Raw genomic sequence first — 18,548 nt, forward strand, 5'->3', positions numbered from 1 at the left:
CAGACACATTTGTCTCCAGCTACCCCACTCACACAGGCTGATCATTTTACTTATCAAGCGGAGCAGAAAGTGCAGGGTCTGTCAACAACTTTATTTTTGTCCCTGCTGGATCCAGTCTCAATGCTGGAGGAGTGGCATGTTGTCACTCCGAATGTGGGAGGAGGTAAGCAGGGAGGGGCAGAGAGATTTAGATATTGTAGCCGGAGTCAGAGGGGTTCGGTTTAGGAGGAGAGTAGTTTCGCATTGCCAGACCTATCTCGACACCGCTGCAGAGGAAGGTCTGGCTATACAACAGAAACATTCTGGGATAGGAGAAAAAAACGCTCTGGGTTGTTTGCATTTCTTTAAACCAATCACAATCGTCTTGGGCGGCGCTAAGCTCTCGAAGCAGCGACGGTGGCTCTGTTAAATAGTCTCGGGAAGGAACGTGTTTTGGTGGAACATTTGCACCCTGCAAAAGAAAACGCCACATACAATATTAAATGAAGTTAGCTGATCACACAATACAGTAACGTGAGCTATTTAAATTAGCTGATACATGGTTAAATGTCATTTGCCCTTACCAGTGTATCGCTGTGTGTTCTTCCTTCACAGCGATCTCCACCAATCGGTCACAAAACGTCCCAGTTAGAGAGGAAATGCCGTAAACATATTCTTTGTAATTCTTTACAATCATTCACCAAAAGAACCATGCAGACCTGCCTTGTTGCACGATCCAAATGTTCTTCACAACTTGCCATTTTCAACGTGTAGCTTGCTAGCTCAAAGTTTGTTGTTGTGTACCGAAGCGAAGAGATTCTGAGAACGGCAACACACAGAGAGCGGAAGACGAGGGGGCAAAGCATGACATCCAGCAGATGTCAGGTTTTATCCGAAAATATACTTCCATTGAACCAGACTGAAAGGAGAGTAGTGTCTTTACTGGTGGTTATACTTGGACCGGAGCTGTCTGCTGAGGAGCTGCAACTGATGTAAGGATTAATACAAGGATGACAGTTCCTGCTGTTTCCATTTGGAGTCTGGGAAGTGTGACAGGTGTGTCTGTAATACAGGCCCTTAAAAGGTCCCTGCAAACTCACTTTGAAAGCACTTGGTCAGAATAATTCAGCTACTCTAGAAGGACCAGCTGTTTGATGGATTCCTCTGTGACTTTTTTAAGTGTGACGGTAGATAATAAACACACAAGGAAGCACAAAACAATCAGTACAGTGACATAGACACAAGTAATCTGACTATAATGAAAGAAAGGCAATATTCAACTACCAGTTCTGGCCATTTTTTAGAGACATAACTCAAACACAACTCAAGTAATGTTTTCAGTTATTCTTGTCGTGAACAGCCTATTCTGGTTTCTTCAGGTGTTGTCATTCTACACACGCACCTCAAAGGTCATGAGGGGAACCCGATGCAAAGTGGTTTGTTTGAAAGCAGCATAGTTAGCAGTGGTGGAATAACACCACTTTACTTTTACGCTGTGTTGAAGGGTACTAGTGACTGAGACCATAAACTTTAAGCCTTTCTCCCTGGTCACTAGGACCTGTTCCCAAAATTAACATTGTTTGTGTCTGCTTAATCCTTAATTTCAGTATAATGTTTTAGTTTGTTTGATAAATTATCATTTGATTTGTGTAAAATGACATAGCTGGGGCTTGGTAATCCTAAAGTGTAGAACAATAGGACAAATCCATTATATCAATACATATAATGCTGATATATAATTAGTGGCTAAATACAAACAGCAACTGCTGCTCGGTTTTTATCGTTCTATGACACTATGCGTTCACGTTACAGCGCTTTACTATAGTATAAAATACTTCTATTTTACACTGTAAACTGTAAAAATGTAAATGTACAGCTAAAATCTCACAGTTTTAATGTTAAGCAGGATCATACTGTAAATGGCAATGCATTCTGGGTGAAAATAACATTACAGCACTATCTGCGAATCTTACAGATTACAGGTATTTACTGTTAATACCAGTGCATCTTGGGAAAATAAAGGAAAATGTGGGAATTACACTGCAGCCAGTATATTACTGTAAATTCAAATAATATAGTAAGAAACTGAATGTCTATTTACAGTAAAATACCTTAAACTATAAAAAAAAAACTGTATGCTTAGTGTAAATTAACAGTAGTTTAGTGGCGAAGCTGCTGCCGGTATATTACTGTAGATTTACGGTGAAAAGTTTTACAATGCTAAGATAGTTCTGCAGTGAATTACATTTTTTTGGTGTCATTTGTAGGCCTTTATTATTGACAGGACAGCTTAGACTTGAAAGGTGAGAGAGAGGGGGAATGACATGCAGCAAAGGGCCGCAGGTCAGAACCGAACTCGCAGCCGCTGCGTCAAGGACTGAGCCTCTGTATATGGGCGCGTACTGTACCAGGTGAGCTACCCAGGCAACCGTGAATCACATTTTTATAGTATCATGGGTGCTTATTGTCATGGGCGCCCATATATGTATAAGTAGTAATATCAGCAGTAACTGATCTAGGGAAATGTAAGGGTATTTTTCAGATGCTTACCTGTGCAGGTGGTAGGGTCCAATTAAGTGAGGCTGAGATGTTTGAGTGTCTTCAGGAGAAGGAGAGAGAGATTAAAGAGTTGGCAGCTTACTGAGAGGTTGTCGTTTCATTTGTCTGATGTTATTTTGCCTCAGTTTGATTTAGTTTTTTTGTGTGTGCCCCCCCTGTAGCATGTGGCACAGATTCAGACTCATTTGTGAGATAAAAATACATCACTCCTCTCCTAACTGCTGTACAGTCTGGCTATTCACTATCAAGATAGAGATAAGAGGGACAAAAATAACCCAAGGACTGATCAAAGGCAGCTGTCTCACACTATCTCACGCTCAGTCAAACAGATGTAGTGGGTGTTAACAGCTGCAGCTTTACCTTAAGCACCACGGTCATCCTTAATGCTAAAGAGAACCAACTGGCTTAGATAGTGCTGCACTTTGCTGAGTGTTTAAAGTAGTGTCTAACCTCAGCTAAACTCAGATTTGATTGGGCCAAGGATCAAGACTTTGTCGCAATTTCAGGTCTTATTCAGTTTTGTGCATCACTTGGGCTGAATTTGTTTTTTTTTATTGTATTACTTTCAGCTTTGGGCCATTAAGAGATCATATTTTCTGGCACTGGTCGAGATCTCCCTGAGCTACATAGTTAGCATTGTCCAGAGTTGCACTTCCAGAATGGAGGGTCAGGGAATTATTGTCCACATTTGTCCTCTGAGAGATCATCTTAACTCATTTTATGATTGCCTCTACATTGCCAGTATCTCTCTCTGCTGCACTTTACATGAACCTTCACCATATGGGAAACATTTAGCTCTTTTTATTAAGCTCTGTAACGGCCAATAAGAGAGGCACCAGCTCCCTCTTCACTCTTGCTTATTTTATACTGTAATTAGGATTATTTCCCAAGTTATATAGAGTCATTAAGAATCTATTCACCAAAGATGTATAAACGTCACCAGAGGTTAAAGTGCAAAATCAGACATTTCTAAGGGCCTTACTGTCATGGTGGGTCTCTACCCAAACCTATTAGCTGTGTTATCGCAGCGCTTTACGCTGCATGGTTGCTTTGGTTTGATAACATCTGTGGTCCACTTGATACACGCCCGTTGTTTGGGTAATGATGTCATTATATGGAAATAGATAGGCCCCTCACTGCTCACTTTTTAGGCCGAGGCAAGGGAATAGGAGTGGGGGGAAATCACCCTAAACATCAGCACAGAGATGGGAGGGGATGTGAGTCAAACATTCCCTATTAGCTTGGTTATTTGTTTAAAGAGTAGCTTGGCGGGTCAACTGGCCAAGCAGCTGTTGCTTCTTCTGCGTTGTCTGTTAGAAGACTGTGGTGGTGATACTATCGTTTTAAGCACTCTTTGTAAGCCTTTGATCAGCAGTTGTAAAGTAGTGATTATCAGTAACTGTTTACGTCTTCCATATGAATCTGGAGGTTGAGATCTGAGGTCAGTTATACCAAGTTAAAGCTCACATTGCTGCAGCCGTACCTCCACAGTCACAGCAGCTAAAATGGTATTTCCAGGGGTTTCCCCAGGCTTTAACCTTGCCGCCCAGATTCTAATAAAGCCCATCTGATGCTATCACTACCAGAGCTTGCTCAATCTCTCTTCCATTTTTTCTTCTTACTTGTTGACCCTTCCTGTGTAAGACCCTCCTCATCTGTGGGGCACCAGTGCTCCCGCTGCCACACAAACCAGTTTCCTCTGGAGGAATTCCCTCCCTCTTCCTGCGAACGCCCCTCCTCATAAGGCTCTGAAGAAAGGCCAGAGCTAGAGAAGTGTCCGAGAGTGAGGCTGTGCGGTTAGGCTGCAAGGGCTACATTTAACACAGGGATGGAGTAACAGAGGGCAGGGTGGTGATGGGTCTGGTGTAGGGACTCAGACGGCAACATGTGGTGTCTGCAGTGTGCCTCTGACAGGTCCTTGTTGGAGCTGGAATCAGACAGCTGGTAAGACCAACTTTGAGTGTGTGTGTGTGTGTGTGTGTGTGTGTGTGTGTGTGTGTGTGTGTGTGTGTGTGTGTGTGTGTGTGTGTGTGTGTGTGTGTGTGTGCGCGCTGGACAGTGTTGGGAAGGCTACTTTGAAAATGTAATAGGTTACCGATTTCAAGTTAACCTATTTATAATAGTAGTGTTGGAGCCATTATGTAGCTTTGCTTTTTTGGTTTGTTTATATACCACGTTGGTGACTTTTATGCATATGCAGTTTTGTGTTTGATCACTGAGTGAAGCATTGTCACCGGAAAGCCTAAAGGTAATCAGCCAGAGGTACACAGGTGGTTGGAAAAGGGGAACGCATACAGCTTTTCACCGTGTTAGTGGCTTGAGAAATGATATTGTTTTATTAGTGTTTAGAGTGGAAAGCAGAACAAAACCTAACTGAAACGAAATGGACATATTGAAATATACCTGTGCTACGGTGAGCATGCATCGTCATAAAAGGAACAGGTCATCGCACTGAAAGATATTTAAAATATGGAGTCTATGGACATTGATTTATTGGCAGCACAAACCACACGTCAAAGCATTTATTCCTTTGTCCCACTGCATTGGCCTAATGTAGGTCTGGTTAAAAGACTACAAGAAGTGTAACTTTAATTTATTGAAGTAATGTCACTTATTACATTTAAAGCAACACTAGAGAACATTTTGTAACTTAAAATAACGTTTCCAACGTTTCCCACCCCCCACCCCCAAATCCTTCTTGTCGGTTATTGGCTGGAACGCTGGACACTGTTTGTTATGTTTGGTGGTGCAGGTTGGCACAGTTTGTTTTTGTTGCCGTTTGTGGAGCCTGGGCTGTCTACAGAGACCGCATTTTTTACAGTGTGTTCAGGGGACAGGCAGCTAGGAGATAGTGAGGAGATGTTTGCTGTATGTGACAAAAAATGTTGTAGCCTAAAAAATGCGTGACATCGCTTAGAACACTTTTAATTGCTTTTTGATTACTTTTCTAAATTTGTAATGAATGTTTTCAACCGTTAAACATTTTCCAGTCCCTCCAGAAAAACGTGATTATGTGATCGCATAATTCAACGCATAATCAGCCAAAGTCCGCATATTTATGCGGAGGGGCGCATTTTTACAAATACGCCACACTTTCGCCGCATAAATTCCCGATTTTCGCGCAAAATATGCGGGGCTTGCATGATTTCAAATCCCCGCATTTTCGTTGCAAAAAAAGTCACATATATCTTAGCAGAAAGTTGAAAAATGTTGCGTTTACTTCACACAAGAGCAGCCATTTTCCCCTGTTGCCATGGGAACGTTATGAAGTGACGTTATGAAGTGACGTTATGAAGTGACGTTATGAAGTGACGTTATGAAGTGACGTTATGAAGTGACGTTATGAAGTGACGTTATGAAGTGACGTTATTACGCGACGTGAACATCATTGAAAAGCTGCAAACCCCGCGATGACCGCAATTTTTGCAAGTTCCCGCAATTTCATCGCATAAAATTGCATAAATATCCCGCATATTCCATCGCATTTTTTAAGAAAACGTGCCGCTTAATCAAGGATTTTTGACCGCAACAATCACAAAAAAACATTTTTCTGGAAGGACTGATTTTTAGATGGTTTTATCGGTAGCCACAGTGACAACTCTCAGACAGCTTGAGAGGCAATTTAGCTGTCAGACGGGCATTCAAACAGGAGAACCAATGAAAAGCATCAGAATAGCATCAAACTTTACTAAAAGGCTGTGGCTGGAAATGGCAAAAGAAGACGTTGTGAACATGAAAAACATGCCAAGCACCAAAATGAATATTATTCAACATATAGCCTAGCTTTTTTACAGAAAATATTCAGATGTAACCCCCAATGAAATCATGAACAATTTCATAGGTAACTGTAATTTAACTACACATTTTTTTCCTAGTAACTGTAAAGGATTACAGTTACCTTTCATTTGGAAATTAAATTATGTCACGTTGTTATGTGTAAGTTACTCCCCGACACTGGTGCTGTGTGTAGAAGTCGTTACTTTTAATGGCTGCTTCACATGCACTTTCTCTCGGATTTGGCTCTGAATTTGTCTCATGATGCAAGTTGTACATTTCCCTAATGGTCCCTTCCTCATTCATGGACTGCTGCCAGACTTAACTGAGATCAATTGAGAAAGTATTTATTAATTGCCTTTAATGCGGTGGATTTTGTGCCAGAGTAGAGCTGCTGATAAAATTCGCAAGGAGCACACTTTGTGTAAATAAAATGTGCTTCATTTGTGATTTTTTTTTGTGCTAGTTCATTTCCCCTCTGTGTGCCAATCAAGTGAATGCAGCTGAGTCATATTATACTGTTGCCCTCTAACCCATATTGAATTATCTTAAACTGATTTTAAGAGGAACTCACTCAAGGCAGTCTGTGTGAATACATAGCAAAACAAAGAAAACCAGAAGAGGCAGGTTTTATGTGCGTGAGTGGCAGGTTGGAGTAATTAATTCACCACTGCGGAGTGACACAGTGAGAAGAGGCTCAATTTGAGGAAGCCTCTCAGTGGCACGAAGAGACCGTGCGTCTCCAGGGAAGCTGTTGACACCAGAGCTGTCCTCACATCACCTGCCCTCTCCGCTGGAACCATCGCATCACCTTCCACTATAAGCACATCATTAAAATTCTATTAGCCAGCAATTTATGCACAGTTATGGTATCGATGTAACCCTTTGTGGGTGTTTGAATTGAATACTGTAATTTAATCCAAGGCAGAAGGTGCGGTGCACACCTTTTTTATGTGGATGCATTCGCCCATTGCCAGACCTACGTATCTCCACAGCGCTGTGGAGTAAGGTCTGGCTCCACCACAGATACATTCTGGGATAGGAGAAAAAAAATGCTTAGTATTGTTTGCATTTCTTTAAACCAATCACAATCGTCTTGGGCGGCGCTAAGCTCCTGGTGCAGCAACGGTGGCTCTGCAAAATAGTATCTGGAAAGGAACTTATTTTGGTGGAACATTTGCATCCCGCAAAAGAAAATGCCACTTACAATATTAACTGAAGTTAACTGATCACACAATACAGTAACATGAGCTATTTAAATTAGCTGATACATGGTTAACCCTCATTAGCTCTTACCAGTGTATCTCTGTGCGTATTTTGTCTACAGTAATCCCACCAATCGGTCCCAAAATGTTCCAGTTAGAGAGTAAATGCCGTGAACATATTCCATTTACTGTCATTCCCCAAAAAAAAAACAACCAACAAAGGGATTTTGAGAATGGCAACACACAGAGAGCAGAAGGTGTCAGGCTTTATCGTGGAAATGTACTTACCTTGATCCAGACTAAAGTGTGATTCATGGTTCTGCAGAGGCTCCATGCAGAGCTTTCGCCGTAGCCTACGTAAGTGGCCTGAAGTTTATACTTGTGCGTTGGTGTGTGCCTAGATCTCCTTAGGACAATAGCAGGGCTGGCATGTGTGTGTGCGTGGGGAGTGTGTGGTAGAGCGAGTGAGAGAGTGACGGCGATTAGCTTCAGAGCGAGTAGCAACTCTAGAGACACAGTGAGAGAAACAAAGTGTCTCCCCTGTGCTTTCTGACCACGGTGGGAAATCTTTCACAGGAAAAATTAACCCTCTCCTTGATTTCATATACTTGTAGTTAGATTTTTCGAGAGGTGCACGTCAGGCTATGGCGTAGGGTCCGGCGTAGGTCCGTGTCTCCATGTACTTATGTATGTAGCCACGGCATAGATGTTATGCAGAAGCATAAATCACACTTAATGTGGATGTAATCCCTGACATGTAAAGGGACCCTCCACTGAAATGACTGTATATGCCAAAGTTAATTTAGCAGTCACGGGGGGTACTACGCAGCTTGTGAAAACAGTTGTATAATTTCTTCTGTGGCTCTGGAGGAGCTTTAAGTCAGAAAATGACTCAAGTGACATAAGAAGGCATGACTAGGGTTGGGTACCTTTCACACCTGAACCAATACCACTACCGATACCGGTACCTGGAATTCGGTTCCCGGTACCCAACGGTACTTTTTCGTTACTTTCCCTCTGTAATTACAAAAAATGATTTCAGTTGTAAAAATAATTCCAAACCTATTTACTTAGAACATTATGTTATTTATTTAGAATATTTTACACTGACAGAAATTAAACAAAAATAAAACCCCTCCCTCTCTCCTCTCAAACCCGTCCCTACAACCTATTCAATTGAATAATTATGCATTTCTTACTTACTGTAACTTTTATTCTTGTATTTGTATATTATTATATTTTAGCCTGTTTTATTTTCATCATGTTTCATCGCATCAAAGCACTTTGAATTGCCTTGTTGCTGAAAGGTGCTGTAGAAATAAGGTTGCCTTGCCTTGCAACCTCAGCCTGTCAGTCAGTCCCCAGGGCACAGAAACCACCGTTGTGCCTGCTCGTCTCAGAGGAAGTGTAATGTCAACAGCACCGCGACTGCTTTCGGCTCGCCATTAATATCATATCTGGGTGAAAGGTGTCTGCATGAAGTTTTGAAAAACTGTAACCACACTTTAAACCACTTTATCGGCCTCGCCGTGACTCTCTGTGACTTCAACAAAACTGCAGAGCCGACGTAGTTTGCTCCGTCCACACCTCTGCGTGTGTGTGTGTCGGACCTCTGCTCTCTGTCAACATGCAGAGAGGACAGATAAACTTGCGCTTACTCTCAGGTACCGGAATTTGGTACTGTTTGATTTTACGTGAACCAATACTCGGTAGTACCGACGTGATTCGGTCGGTACCGGTAAAACTACCGGGTTCGGTACCCAACTCTAGGCATGACCCACCTCTGATTGGTTTGATCGGTTGGTTAGGTTAAGGCATGAGACTGAGGTTGGTTAAGGTTAGGAATATGAGGGTAAGGGTTAGGGTCATGCCTTTGACTGCCCTCCGGACCCTCTGCATCCCAAATGACAGGCACACAGAATGAGCTGGTAAAGAGACAGACAGGGTCGGACGAATGACCACGACTCACTGATGCAGCTGCCCACTGGGATTTGTCCCAGTATGCCAGATGGCCAGTACACTGCTGCCTGGTAAGCAGTTTTGGGTCATTTTCAGGCCATGGTCTGTTCACTAGGGATAGTAACTCTTTGTAGTATAGGGTTAGTGCTTTAGTGGTACTGTGTTAAGGCAAGATAAAACAGAAACCCATTTTCTTTTAATATTATGATGACATTTCATTGCATCAATCGAGGGCAAACCCTATTTTCTGTCCATGTGATGATGACTCGCAGTTTGTTGAGAATTAGGTTCCCTCTGTCTTGACATATTCTAAGAACTTTGGACTCCCATTCGTCCTCTTCTGACCTTTTTATCCAGTTCGTTTCTGCCTTTTAAATGGGATTTTTTGTGGGAGGATATTCATTTTAATGAGGCTGGATGAATGCCTGGCACCGACTGTAGAAGTCTTTCTTAGTCGACAAGGATGACCAAGTCTCTCTCTTTCTCCCTCTCCATCTCTCTCTCTCTCTCTCCCTCTTTCTCTCCCCCAGTCGAAGGGAAAAAGGGAATTGAATCAGTAACAATTGGACTGCTGGGGGAAAGAGTGTGTTCATACATATTGAAATTGAAAGTGTCTTTTATATGTTTCAAGAGATGGTTATCCTCAACCACCCTCTTTCCTATTATGGTGAAGCTATTTTTTCTTTAAACACATTGCATGGTTCTTTATTGTGTAACTAAGAGCAGAACATCTTGTTCAGGAACTCGTAATGCAACAAAACCAGCTAACGGAAGATATAAACATGCTTGACAACTAAGTGCTATCATGCTTTCAGAGTACCTAGAGGCGTCTGCCTACTCTTGCTTTGAGCTGAGTGCCACATTTCAAGCATGCTAAACCTCTCTTCCATCTAAACAAATGGACATTTCCAATTAGACATCCTCTGCTGTAGCAGACATATTACAGCCCACCTTCAGTCTTATTAAGGGGCACTTTCTGTCTGATTAGATTGGTTCCTTTTCTAATTAAAAAAAATGTGTTGAGGATGTATAGGGAGGAGAACGAAGATGCAGAGAGGGTTTTTATAATGAGTATCGAGTGTCCAGCTCCAAGAGAAACAACCTTTCTTTCTAATGAGAGATGTTATCTGCACGACAGAGCCTCAGCTTTCTTCACTGTGACTTGGCTCAAAGCAACAAGTCTTCCAGAAGGCATGACAGCATAGATTGTTTGTCATGGTCTTGCAAAATAACTCATATTGTTTGTCAGTGCCTTCAAAATCCATTAGAAATTACTGTTACAGATATAATATTTAACCGTTCTGATCTGCCGCGGCTGTGGTCAAGGTAATGTTACATTTAGGCGCAAAAGCTACATGGTAAAAGTTTGGAAAAGGGTGTAGTCATGGTTACTGTAAGAAAAAACCAACGTTGACTGTTTCTAGGAAATGAGAGAGCCAATCTGTTTAAAGGTGCTGTAGGAAGGATTGCGAAGATCCAGGACTTAGCCAAAACATTTGAACATCAACAACTTCTCAGTCCCTCCCCCCTTTCCGCTAAAGTCCAAAACGGTCTCCTAAGCCCCTCCCCCCACAAGGGAGAATGAATGCGTGTGCTTGAGCAGTGATTGACAGGCAATTAGACTAGAGGAGCTGGATTTTTTTTTTTAATGACCTGCTTCATGTAGTTCTACTTGAACATAGGGTCAGTTTCAGCAAATATGACAGAAAGTTAGTTTTATAAGTCTTACCTACTGCACCTTTAACACAACCTATAAAGTTCACAAATTCACCGTAGCCTCAACCAGTAGCGCACTAGCAACAAGTGTGCAACAGAATTTTTCGGAAATGTTCCAATCCGCATGCCAAGTGACCTCTTTCCCAGCCAATGGCAGGAGCACAGCCTGGTATTTACGGTAGTTTGGTTGACTTTTTCCCCATCAGCATTCGGCAAAGACCCGCCCTACCAGTGGTGGAAGAAGTATTCACACTGTAAAAATACTCTGTTACAAGTAAAAGTCCTGCATTGAAAATGTTATTTAAGTAAAAGCATGTCAAGTATAATATGGAAAACTTAACTTGAAGTATTAAAAGTAAAAGTACTCAATGCAGGAAAATCCTCACATTCTAAACTTAAGTGTTTAGTCTTTCATTTCAGCTGTACATGTAGGTCGTTGGGTAGTTTAATTTACAATAAAACATTGTATTTTATAAACGACGTGTGTTTTGTCTTAATTTGTAAAGTAACTAAAGCTGTCAGATGAATGTAGTGGAGTAAAAAGTACAATATTTCTCTCTGAAATGTAGTGGAGTAGAAGTAGAAAGTGGCATGAAAAGAAAAGACACAAGTAAAGTAAAAGTACCTCAAATTTGTACTCAAGTATAGTACTTGAGTAAATGTTACATTCCACCACTGCGTCCTATTCTGCCTCTGAGTGGCTAGTACTCGGTTCCTTATTTCACAGAATGCAGCGTGAAGGAAAAGAATAACTCTGCCTGAGTGGGCTCGTAGATGCTGACAGGCTTAATGCTGATATGGCTCACTGATTAACAAGATTATTTTAAAGGTTGCCGAACCATTATATATACATTACTTTTTTAGTAAGATAATAAATTTGGTTTAGGACCTATTCAGATGCCTTCCTTGCTCTCGTGTCAGCAATTTGTCTTTGCTGAGCTGTCTTTCAATGCATTTAAGTATTTGATATGTGTCTTTATAGCCTAATGTGCATTTAGTCTTCTTTTATTGGCATCCAATATCTGCGTCTGTACAAAGACAAATGACTAATGAAAAATCAAGATTTCTCCCTCTTGGAGAGGGACAGCTTGTTATTGTGTTATTTCAAGTCTAGTCAAGTCAGCTTTATTTGTCAATTTCTTCACACATATTAGACATGCAGAGGAATCGAAAGTTCGTTTCTCACCATCCCACGGTGAAAAAGAAAAATGCACAACAGATAAGACGAGACATTTCTACCACAAGAGTAAAAAACCTGCTCAACAGATAGGGACATTTGCACAGATGGCAGATCAGGTTGCTTGTTTTTCTTTACAGTAAAAATGGCTTTGGATTCCTCGCAGTAGTAATGTAGTTATTGAGCTGTGTCCCAAGTATCACACATGTTAGCCCTCTCAGCTAATCACACAACAGTCTAAGAGGCGCGGAGGAAGTGAACATATTTGACATTTAGCTGCTGCAGTCTGGTGCAGGTGGCACGGCCATCAGGGTTTATCCAATCGGTTGGTGTTTGTGCTGCTGTTAGCAGACAATGATCCTTATTGATCTTAATATTAATTTAAAGGTGCTGCTTCACGTGCTTTCATCACATTGTGTCGCTCAGTTTTTTACTGAAAGATTGAGCTGCTGATAATCTATATCCACGACGTTCCACTTCCAGGATTGCTCCGGTACCGTCCGAAATTCCGCCGGATGTCCGGATGTGATTGGTTTGAAGAAATGCCCATAAACCAGAGCACGTTTTTCTCCCATCCCAGAATGCTGTGTGGACTAGCCTTATGTTGGATCTTTGGTATTCATAATTTATTCAAAGGCATCAAGATACAGTATTCCAGTCTCATAGCTGGATGGGTTGAGTTATTTTCTGCATTGTAAAGGGAATGAGTAAAGACGACAGGCAGCAGGGTTTTGTGGGATTTCCCACCAGTATGACTTTCAGTACATAATTACAAATACACACTGATATAACTTGAGTAGCATAATACAAACTAGACACACATTTGGCATTACTTAACATTACAATAGTCTTATTAAGCCTTGGTTGGTGAACTAACCAAAGCAAATAGGTAAAGTATGCGAGAGTTTAAATTGATTTTCTTATGCCCTGTTTTTTTCCAATAATGTGTTATAATAAAGTTCCTTGTCTTAATAAAGGACTAGGCAGGCAATTGAAAAGTGTTACCTTGCACTATAATGTTTAGATAAACAAAGACACACTGAAAAATGATCAAAATAGCTATGATTAGGAAAAGAAATCTCTCTAGATTGTTTTCCATCTGTCACAAGCTTCTCGCTGAAACACAAAGCAGTGCATGCCCTCAGGGTGATGAATCAGCAAACTAACCCTGCGTGCTCTCTGTGTGTGTTTTCTGTTTGCAGTGTGGAAGGTGATGCTCCAGGCAGCGAGGTGGGCGCCTCTGTGGACCCCAGCTACAGTTGCATCCCAGTGACCCGCAGCGGCGGGCTCGGCCCCGACCACCTTGACAGCCAGCTCTACGGACACATCTTGCTGCCCGGCCACCTGCGTCCCCGCCGACCCAAGCTCCAGCACTCCCAGTCCATCCTCCGCAAGCAGGCAGAGGAAGAGGCCATCAAGCGCTCCCGCTCGCTGTCAGAGAGCTATGAGCTCTCATCGGACCTACAGGACAAGCAGGTGAGGGGGTGTACACAAAGACAACTTCCATCTGTAAACACAGACAATATCAGTCTGGTTGATGTGTTTGAAACAATATCACAATGCAATGCATTCCCGTATGATATCGTACGAAAATATATGCAAACCAAAACGTATGATATCCTACAAAATTAGGAGACCGCCGGCTGGTCACGTGACGCCTGCTGGCTATGAGCTCCATGACGCCGAGCAGCAGTTGCTAGTTGTTTTAGCCGCCACAGACTTTCGGGACGCGGGCTACGGACCTCCGTCACAGCTCGGTCGCTATCAGCGGCAGTTAGTAGATGTTTTTAGCCGAAAATGGGTGACTTTGAGCCGGGTACAGAGTCTTTAGTTTTCCCCGGGAAGCGAACTCCGCTCCCTGGCTTGAAAGTAAAAAATACGCGGCCATTCTTATAAAGCGGCTGTCAATGTGGTGAATACAGCAACAAAAAAAACGTGGAATGCTTAGGAATTACAGTACTTTTCGTAGCTTTCTGAACAAATGGTTAATGAGAACAGGCTGCACAATATCAAGAAGAACAATACACATATATATTATCATGATATAGAAACTGTATGCCAAGTCACATGTAAAATAATGAAAATGATCTTACGTAGCCTACTATATCGGACGTAACTCGAAAACAAAACTTTATACCTTTAATTGATAATATTTTTAGTTTGGATTTTTCCTTTTATTTGCTCAAAGGCACAAAAAATACTTAACACTAATTATTTAAGTTCAGAAAAAGGTTGTGGCTTGGGATAGAATCAGACGATACTTCACTTCCGTTTACGCACGTAAGAAGCTCTGTTTCTTCTGTAAAGTTAGAAAAAAATCTTTGTTATCATCGTTATAATCTTACTTATATTTTCAAACGGGATTCGAAAACCAGTCTCTGGTTTAAGTCCTTTATTTGTTTGCCCCCAACATTGAATGAATGAATGAAGACTTTTTATTTCAGACGTATCAAAATAAAATAAAACAAAACAAAAACACAAAAAATGCATAAATTAGTTCACAAATAAGCAAACTAAAATAAATAAAAACATGTTAACCAGCACATACATGCCTGAAAAGCAGTAGAACGAAGTATACACTTATTTAATCCTACCCCTTCTCCACAGCTCATTAATTCATGCTTATTAATTAACTTCCCTTCCTGACCCTTAGTACTGTCGTACGCTCCCATCTAACTATATACAATGTGCTTTATATGTACAATCCATATATATATATATATATATATATATATATATACATACATATACACACATACATACACACTACACACAAATATATTTACATACACATATCACATATATGCACTATATACTGTACATGCGTACCTATACATGTACACATTACTGTACATACACGTGTATACCTGTAAATATAAATTTGGTACTCTCATACTTCGTCATACTTCCTGCTTTGCTCCTGTCATTATTACTACGGCCACTAGAGGTCGGCGCCAATAGAAACGTAAATATAAGGCGTAAATGCTGCTTAAACAGGGCTGAGATAGGGGGCTGATGTAAAACAGCCCTGCATACCGTCCTGTTGATAGGTATATAACTGTAGTTTAATGGTCTATTTCTCAGTCATAGTTTAGTGTACACTATGTAATATACACCTGACTGATTCCTTTCAGGTATGGTCATTTTCATCCTTTCTTAAATGAATGATATTTAAACACTACACCCACTATTAATACATTTATATTTTAGTACTCTAATACTTGAATCTTTTCTAGTACATCTTTAATACATCTTAATTTGTGGTCTTTTTTATGTCCAACAGCACCACAGTCCCCAACTATCATTATATTTTTCCTGTAAATCTTGTTTTTGATTGTTCTTCCAGAGCAATTCTTCATCATTATTCGGGCCATTACCAGTTTATTGGTCAAACTGGGTTCCCATCACAATTCAACATTATTAATCTTCCCCGGGGTCTAATAAACCCTAAATTGCAGCCATTTTTAAATGCCATCAACACTCTTTTTTAGTTTTCTAAGGCATGGCAAAAGCAGATAAGACAGCAAAACCAGTTGTCATTCTGTCTAATGTGTGTTTCCAAAGGTTAAATTCTTACTTTTGTAGCCAGGTGAAAACAGCTTTTATAAAGTAAAGTCTCTAGATGAAGAGTTATTTTAAGTGATAGACCAAACTTTGGTAAAATCTATTTTTGTGTCTACAGGCTTGACAAAATATTCTTAAATCAGGGTCCATTAACTAGCTTTTTTCTTTATCTTTATCACATTACCAAAGTTCTGTACTTTGTACTATATCAACTGCAGCCCCCTTGAGGGGGGCCCGGACCACAGGTTGGGAACCACTGATGTAGGCTAGTCCCAGGTGTTTCTCAGATGCATTTATGACACCAACTTTCTTTCTCTACCTGCAGGTGGAGATGCTAGAGCGTAAATATGGTGGGCGGTTCATAACCCGGCATGCAGCCCGCACCATCCAGACAGCCTTCCGCCAGTACCAGATGAACAAGAACTTTGAGCGTCTTAGAAGTTCTATGTCTGAGAACCGTATGTCTAGACGGATCGTCCTATCCAATATGAGAATGCAGTTTTCCTTTGAAGGACCTGAAAAAGTCCACAGCTCCTACTTCGAGGGAAAGCAGGTCTCGCTAACAGATGATGGCACCAAGATTGGTGCACTGGTGCAGTCAGAGCACGGGGGGGAGATGGTACAGGCCAAGACCCCTACGACACAGAGCGACTTCACAGACGCTATCACAGAACTAGAAGACGCCTTCTCAAGGCAGGTCAAATCTCTAGCTGAGTCCATAGACGACGCTCTGAACTGTCGCAGTCTGCATGGTGACGACAGCCAGTCGGAGCCAGGGAGAGGCCACCAGGATATGGACAGGGAGGTCAGCTGCCAGGTGAAACCCTCCCACCCCACTTCAGAACACCGCAAACTGGATGAGATGACGGCGTCTTACAGCGATGTCACCCTTTACATCGATGAAGAGGAACTGTCCCCGCCACTGCCCCTGTCTCAGTCTGTGGACCGACCTTCCAGCACAGAATCCGACTTGCGTCAGCGTTCCCTCAACTCTTCCCAGGACTACTGGTCACTGGCTCATAAGGATGAGAAAGGGGACACGGACACCAGCTGCCGCAGTACACCATCTCTGGAGTGCCAAGAGCAGCGCTTGCGGGTAGACCACCTACCCTTACTGACCATTGAGCCTCCGAGCGACAGCTCGGTGGAGCTGAGTGATCGTTCTGACCGCAGTTCTTTGAAGAGGCAGAACGCCTACGACCGTAGCCTCAGCAAGCAGCAGAGCAGCCCCAAAAACATCAGCCACAGCCTGCCGCCACGAGGGCCTTCGAGAGAAGAGGACGCCACCCGCCATCGGCCGCGGCAACTGGAGGCCCATTTAGCCATCAATGGCACCGCGAACCGGCAGAGCAAGTCAGAGTCTGACTTCTCCGACGGCGACAACGACAGCATCAACAGCACATCCAACTCCAACGACACCATCAACTGCAGCTCGGAGTCCTCGTCCAGGGACAGCCTGAGGGAGCAGACACTCAGCAAGCAGACGTACCACAAAGAGACTCGCAACAGCTGGGACTCACCTGCGTTCAGTAATGACATCATCCGCAAGAGGCACTATCGCATTGGCCTAAACCTCTTCAACAAGTATGTACATTCCACTACACAAGACATTTCATTAACAAACTGCTCACACAGAGCCAGACACAATCTGACACGTCGTTTGTGTAACACTTTATTATAACCATCGCTAATAAATGTGTTAGTTAAAAAGTTAATAGCAACCAGACTAACAGTAAAATTTCTGTTAACTAACAACAAAATTATATTTAATAATATTAACTAATTAGTAGTTATGCTATAATTTATTTTAACCTAACATTCTAATATTAAGTATTTGTTAATGATTAAGAAATTGTTTCTTAACCGTCAATAAACATTATTTGGATGGCTATTGTAAAGTTGCATCTAATAAATAATACCTTGTTAATGGTTAATAAAGCATCTATAAACATTATTTAGATAGTTATTATCAGTGTACAAATAATCAAATAATCATCTCTTTTGTAGATCACCCAAAAAAGATTTAATGGGGCCAAATAATGTAACTTGATGCTTTATAAACCACTTATTAATCATTATAGATGGTTTACAAAACAAAACTATTTTTTGATATTACACTAAACTAATAATAAAATAACATAAATTATAACATTACTAATAATTAGTAAACATAATTAAATCATAATTTCATTGTTTGTTAAAGGTCCCATGACATGCTGCTTTTTGGATGCTTTTATATAGACCTTAGTGGTCCCCTAATACTGTATCTGAAGTCTCTTTTATATAGGCCTTAGTGGTCCCCTAATACTGTATCTGAAGTCTCTTTTATATAGGCCTTAGTGGTCCCCTAATACTGTATCTGAAGTCTCTTTTATATAGACCTTAGTGGTCCCCTAATACTGTATCTGAAGTCTCTTTTATATAGACCTTAGTGGTCTCCTAATACTGTATCTGAAGTCTCTTTATATAGACCTTAGTGGTCCCCTAATACTGTATCTGAAGTCTCTTTTATATAGACCTTAGTGGTCCCCTAATACTGTATCTGAAGTCTCTTTTATATAGACCTTAGTGGTCTCCTAATACTGTATCTGAAGTCTCTTTATATAGACCTTAGT

The 18,548-nt window shown here is 41.4% G+C and overlaps 1 protein-coding gene across 10 annotated transcripts in view; it reads left to right on the forward strand.

Moving 5' to 3' along the window:
- iqsec1b (IQ motif and Sec7 domain ArfGEF 1b) overlaps positions 1-18,548 on the forward strand; it is a 232,514-nt gene that overhangs the window by 192,443 nt on the left and 21,523 nt on the right. For 9 of the 10 annotated variants that reach the window (XM_031280054.2, XM_036002367.1, XM_036002368.1 and 6 more), the window contains 2 exons: positions 13,572-13,845; positions 16,259-17,517. In XM_031280054.2, coding sequence (XP_031135914.1) covers positions 13,572-13,845; positions 16,259-17,517 — 1,533 coding nt within the window. Of the gene's footprint in view, positions 1-4,301; positions 4,483-13,571; positions 13,846-16,258; positions 17,518-18,548 lie in introns of those variants that run through there. The other variant, XM_031280068.2, reaches the window with a different exon arrangement.

The sequence above is a fragment of the Sander lucioperca genome, chromosome 6 (genome assembly GCF_008315115.2).
Source record: "Sander lucioperca isolate FBNREF2018 chromosome 6, SLUC_FBN_1.2, whole genome shotgun sequence".
Taxonomy (NCBI): Eukaryota; Metazoa; Chordata; class Actinopteri; order Perciformes; family Percidae; genus Sander; species Sander lucioperca.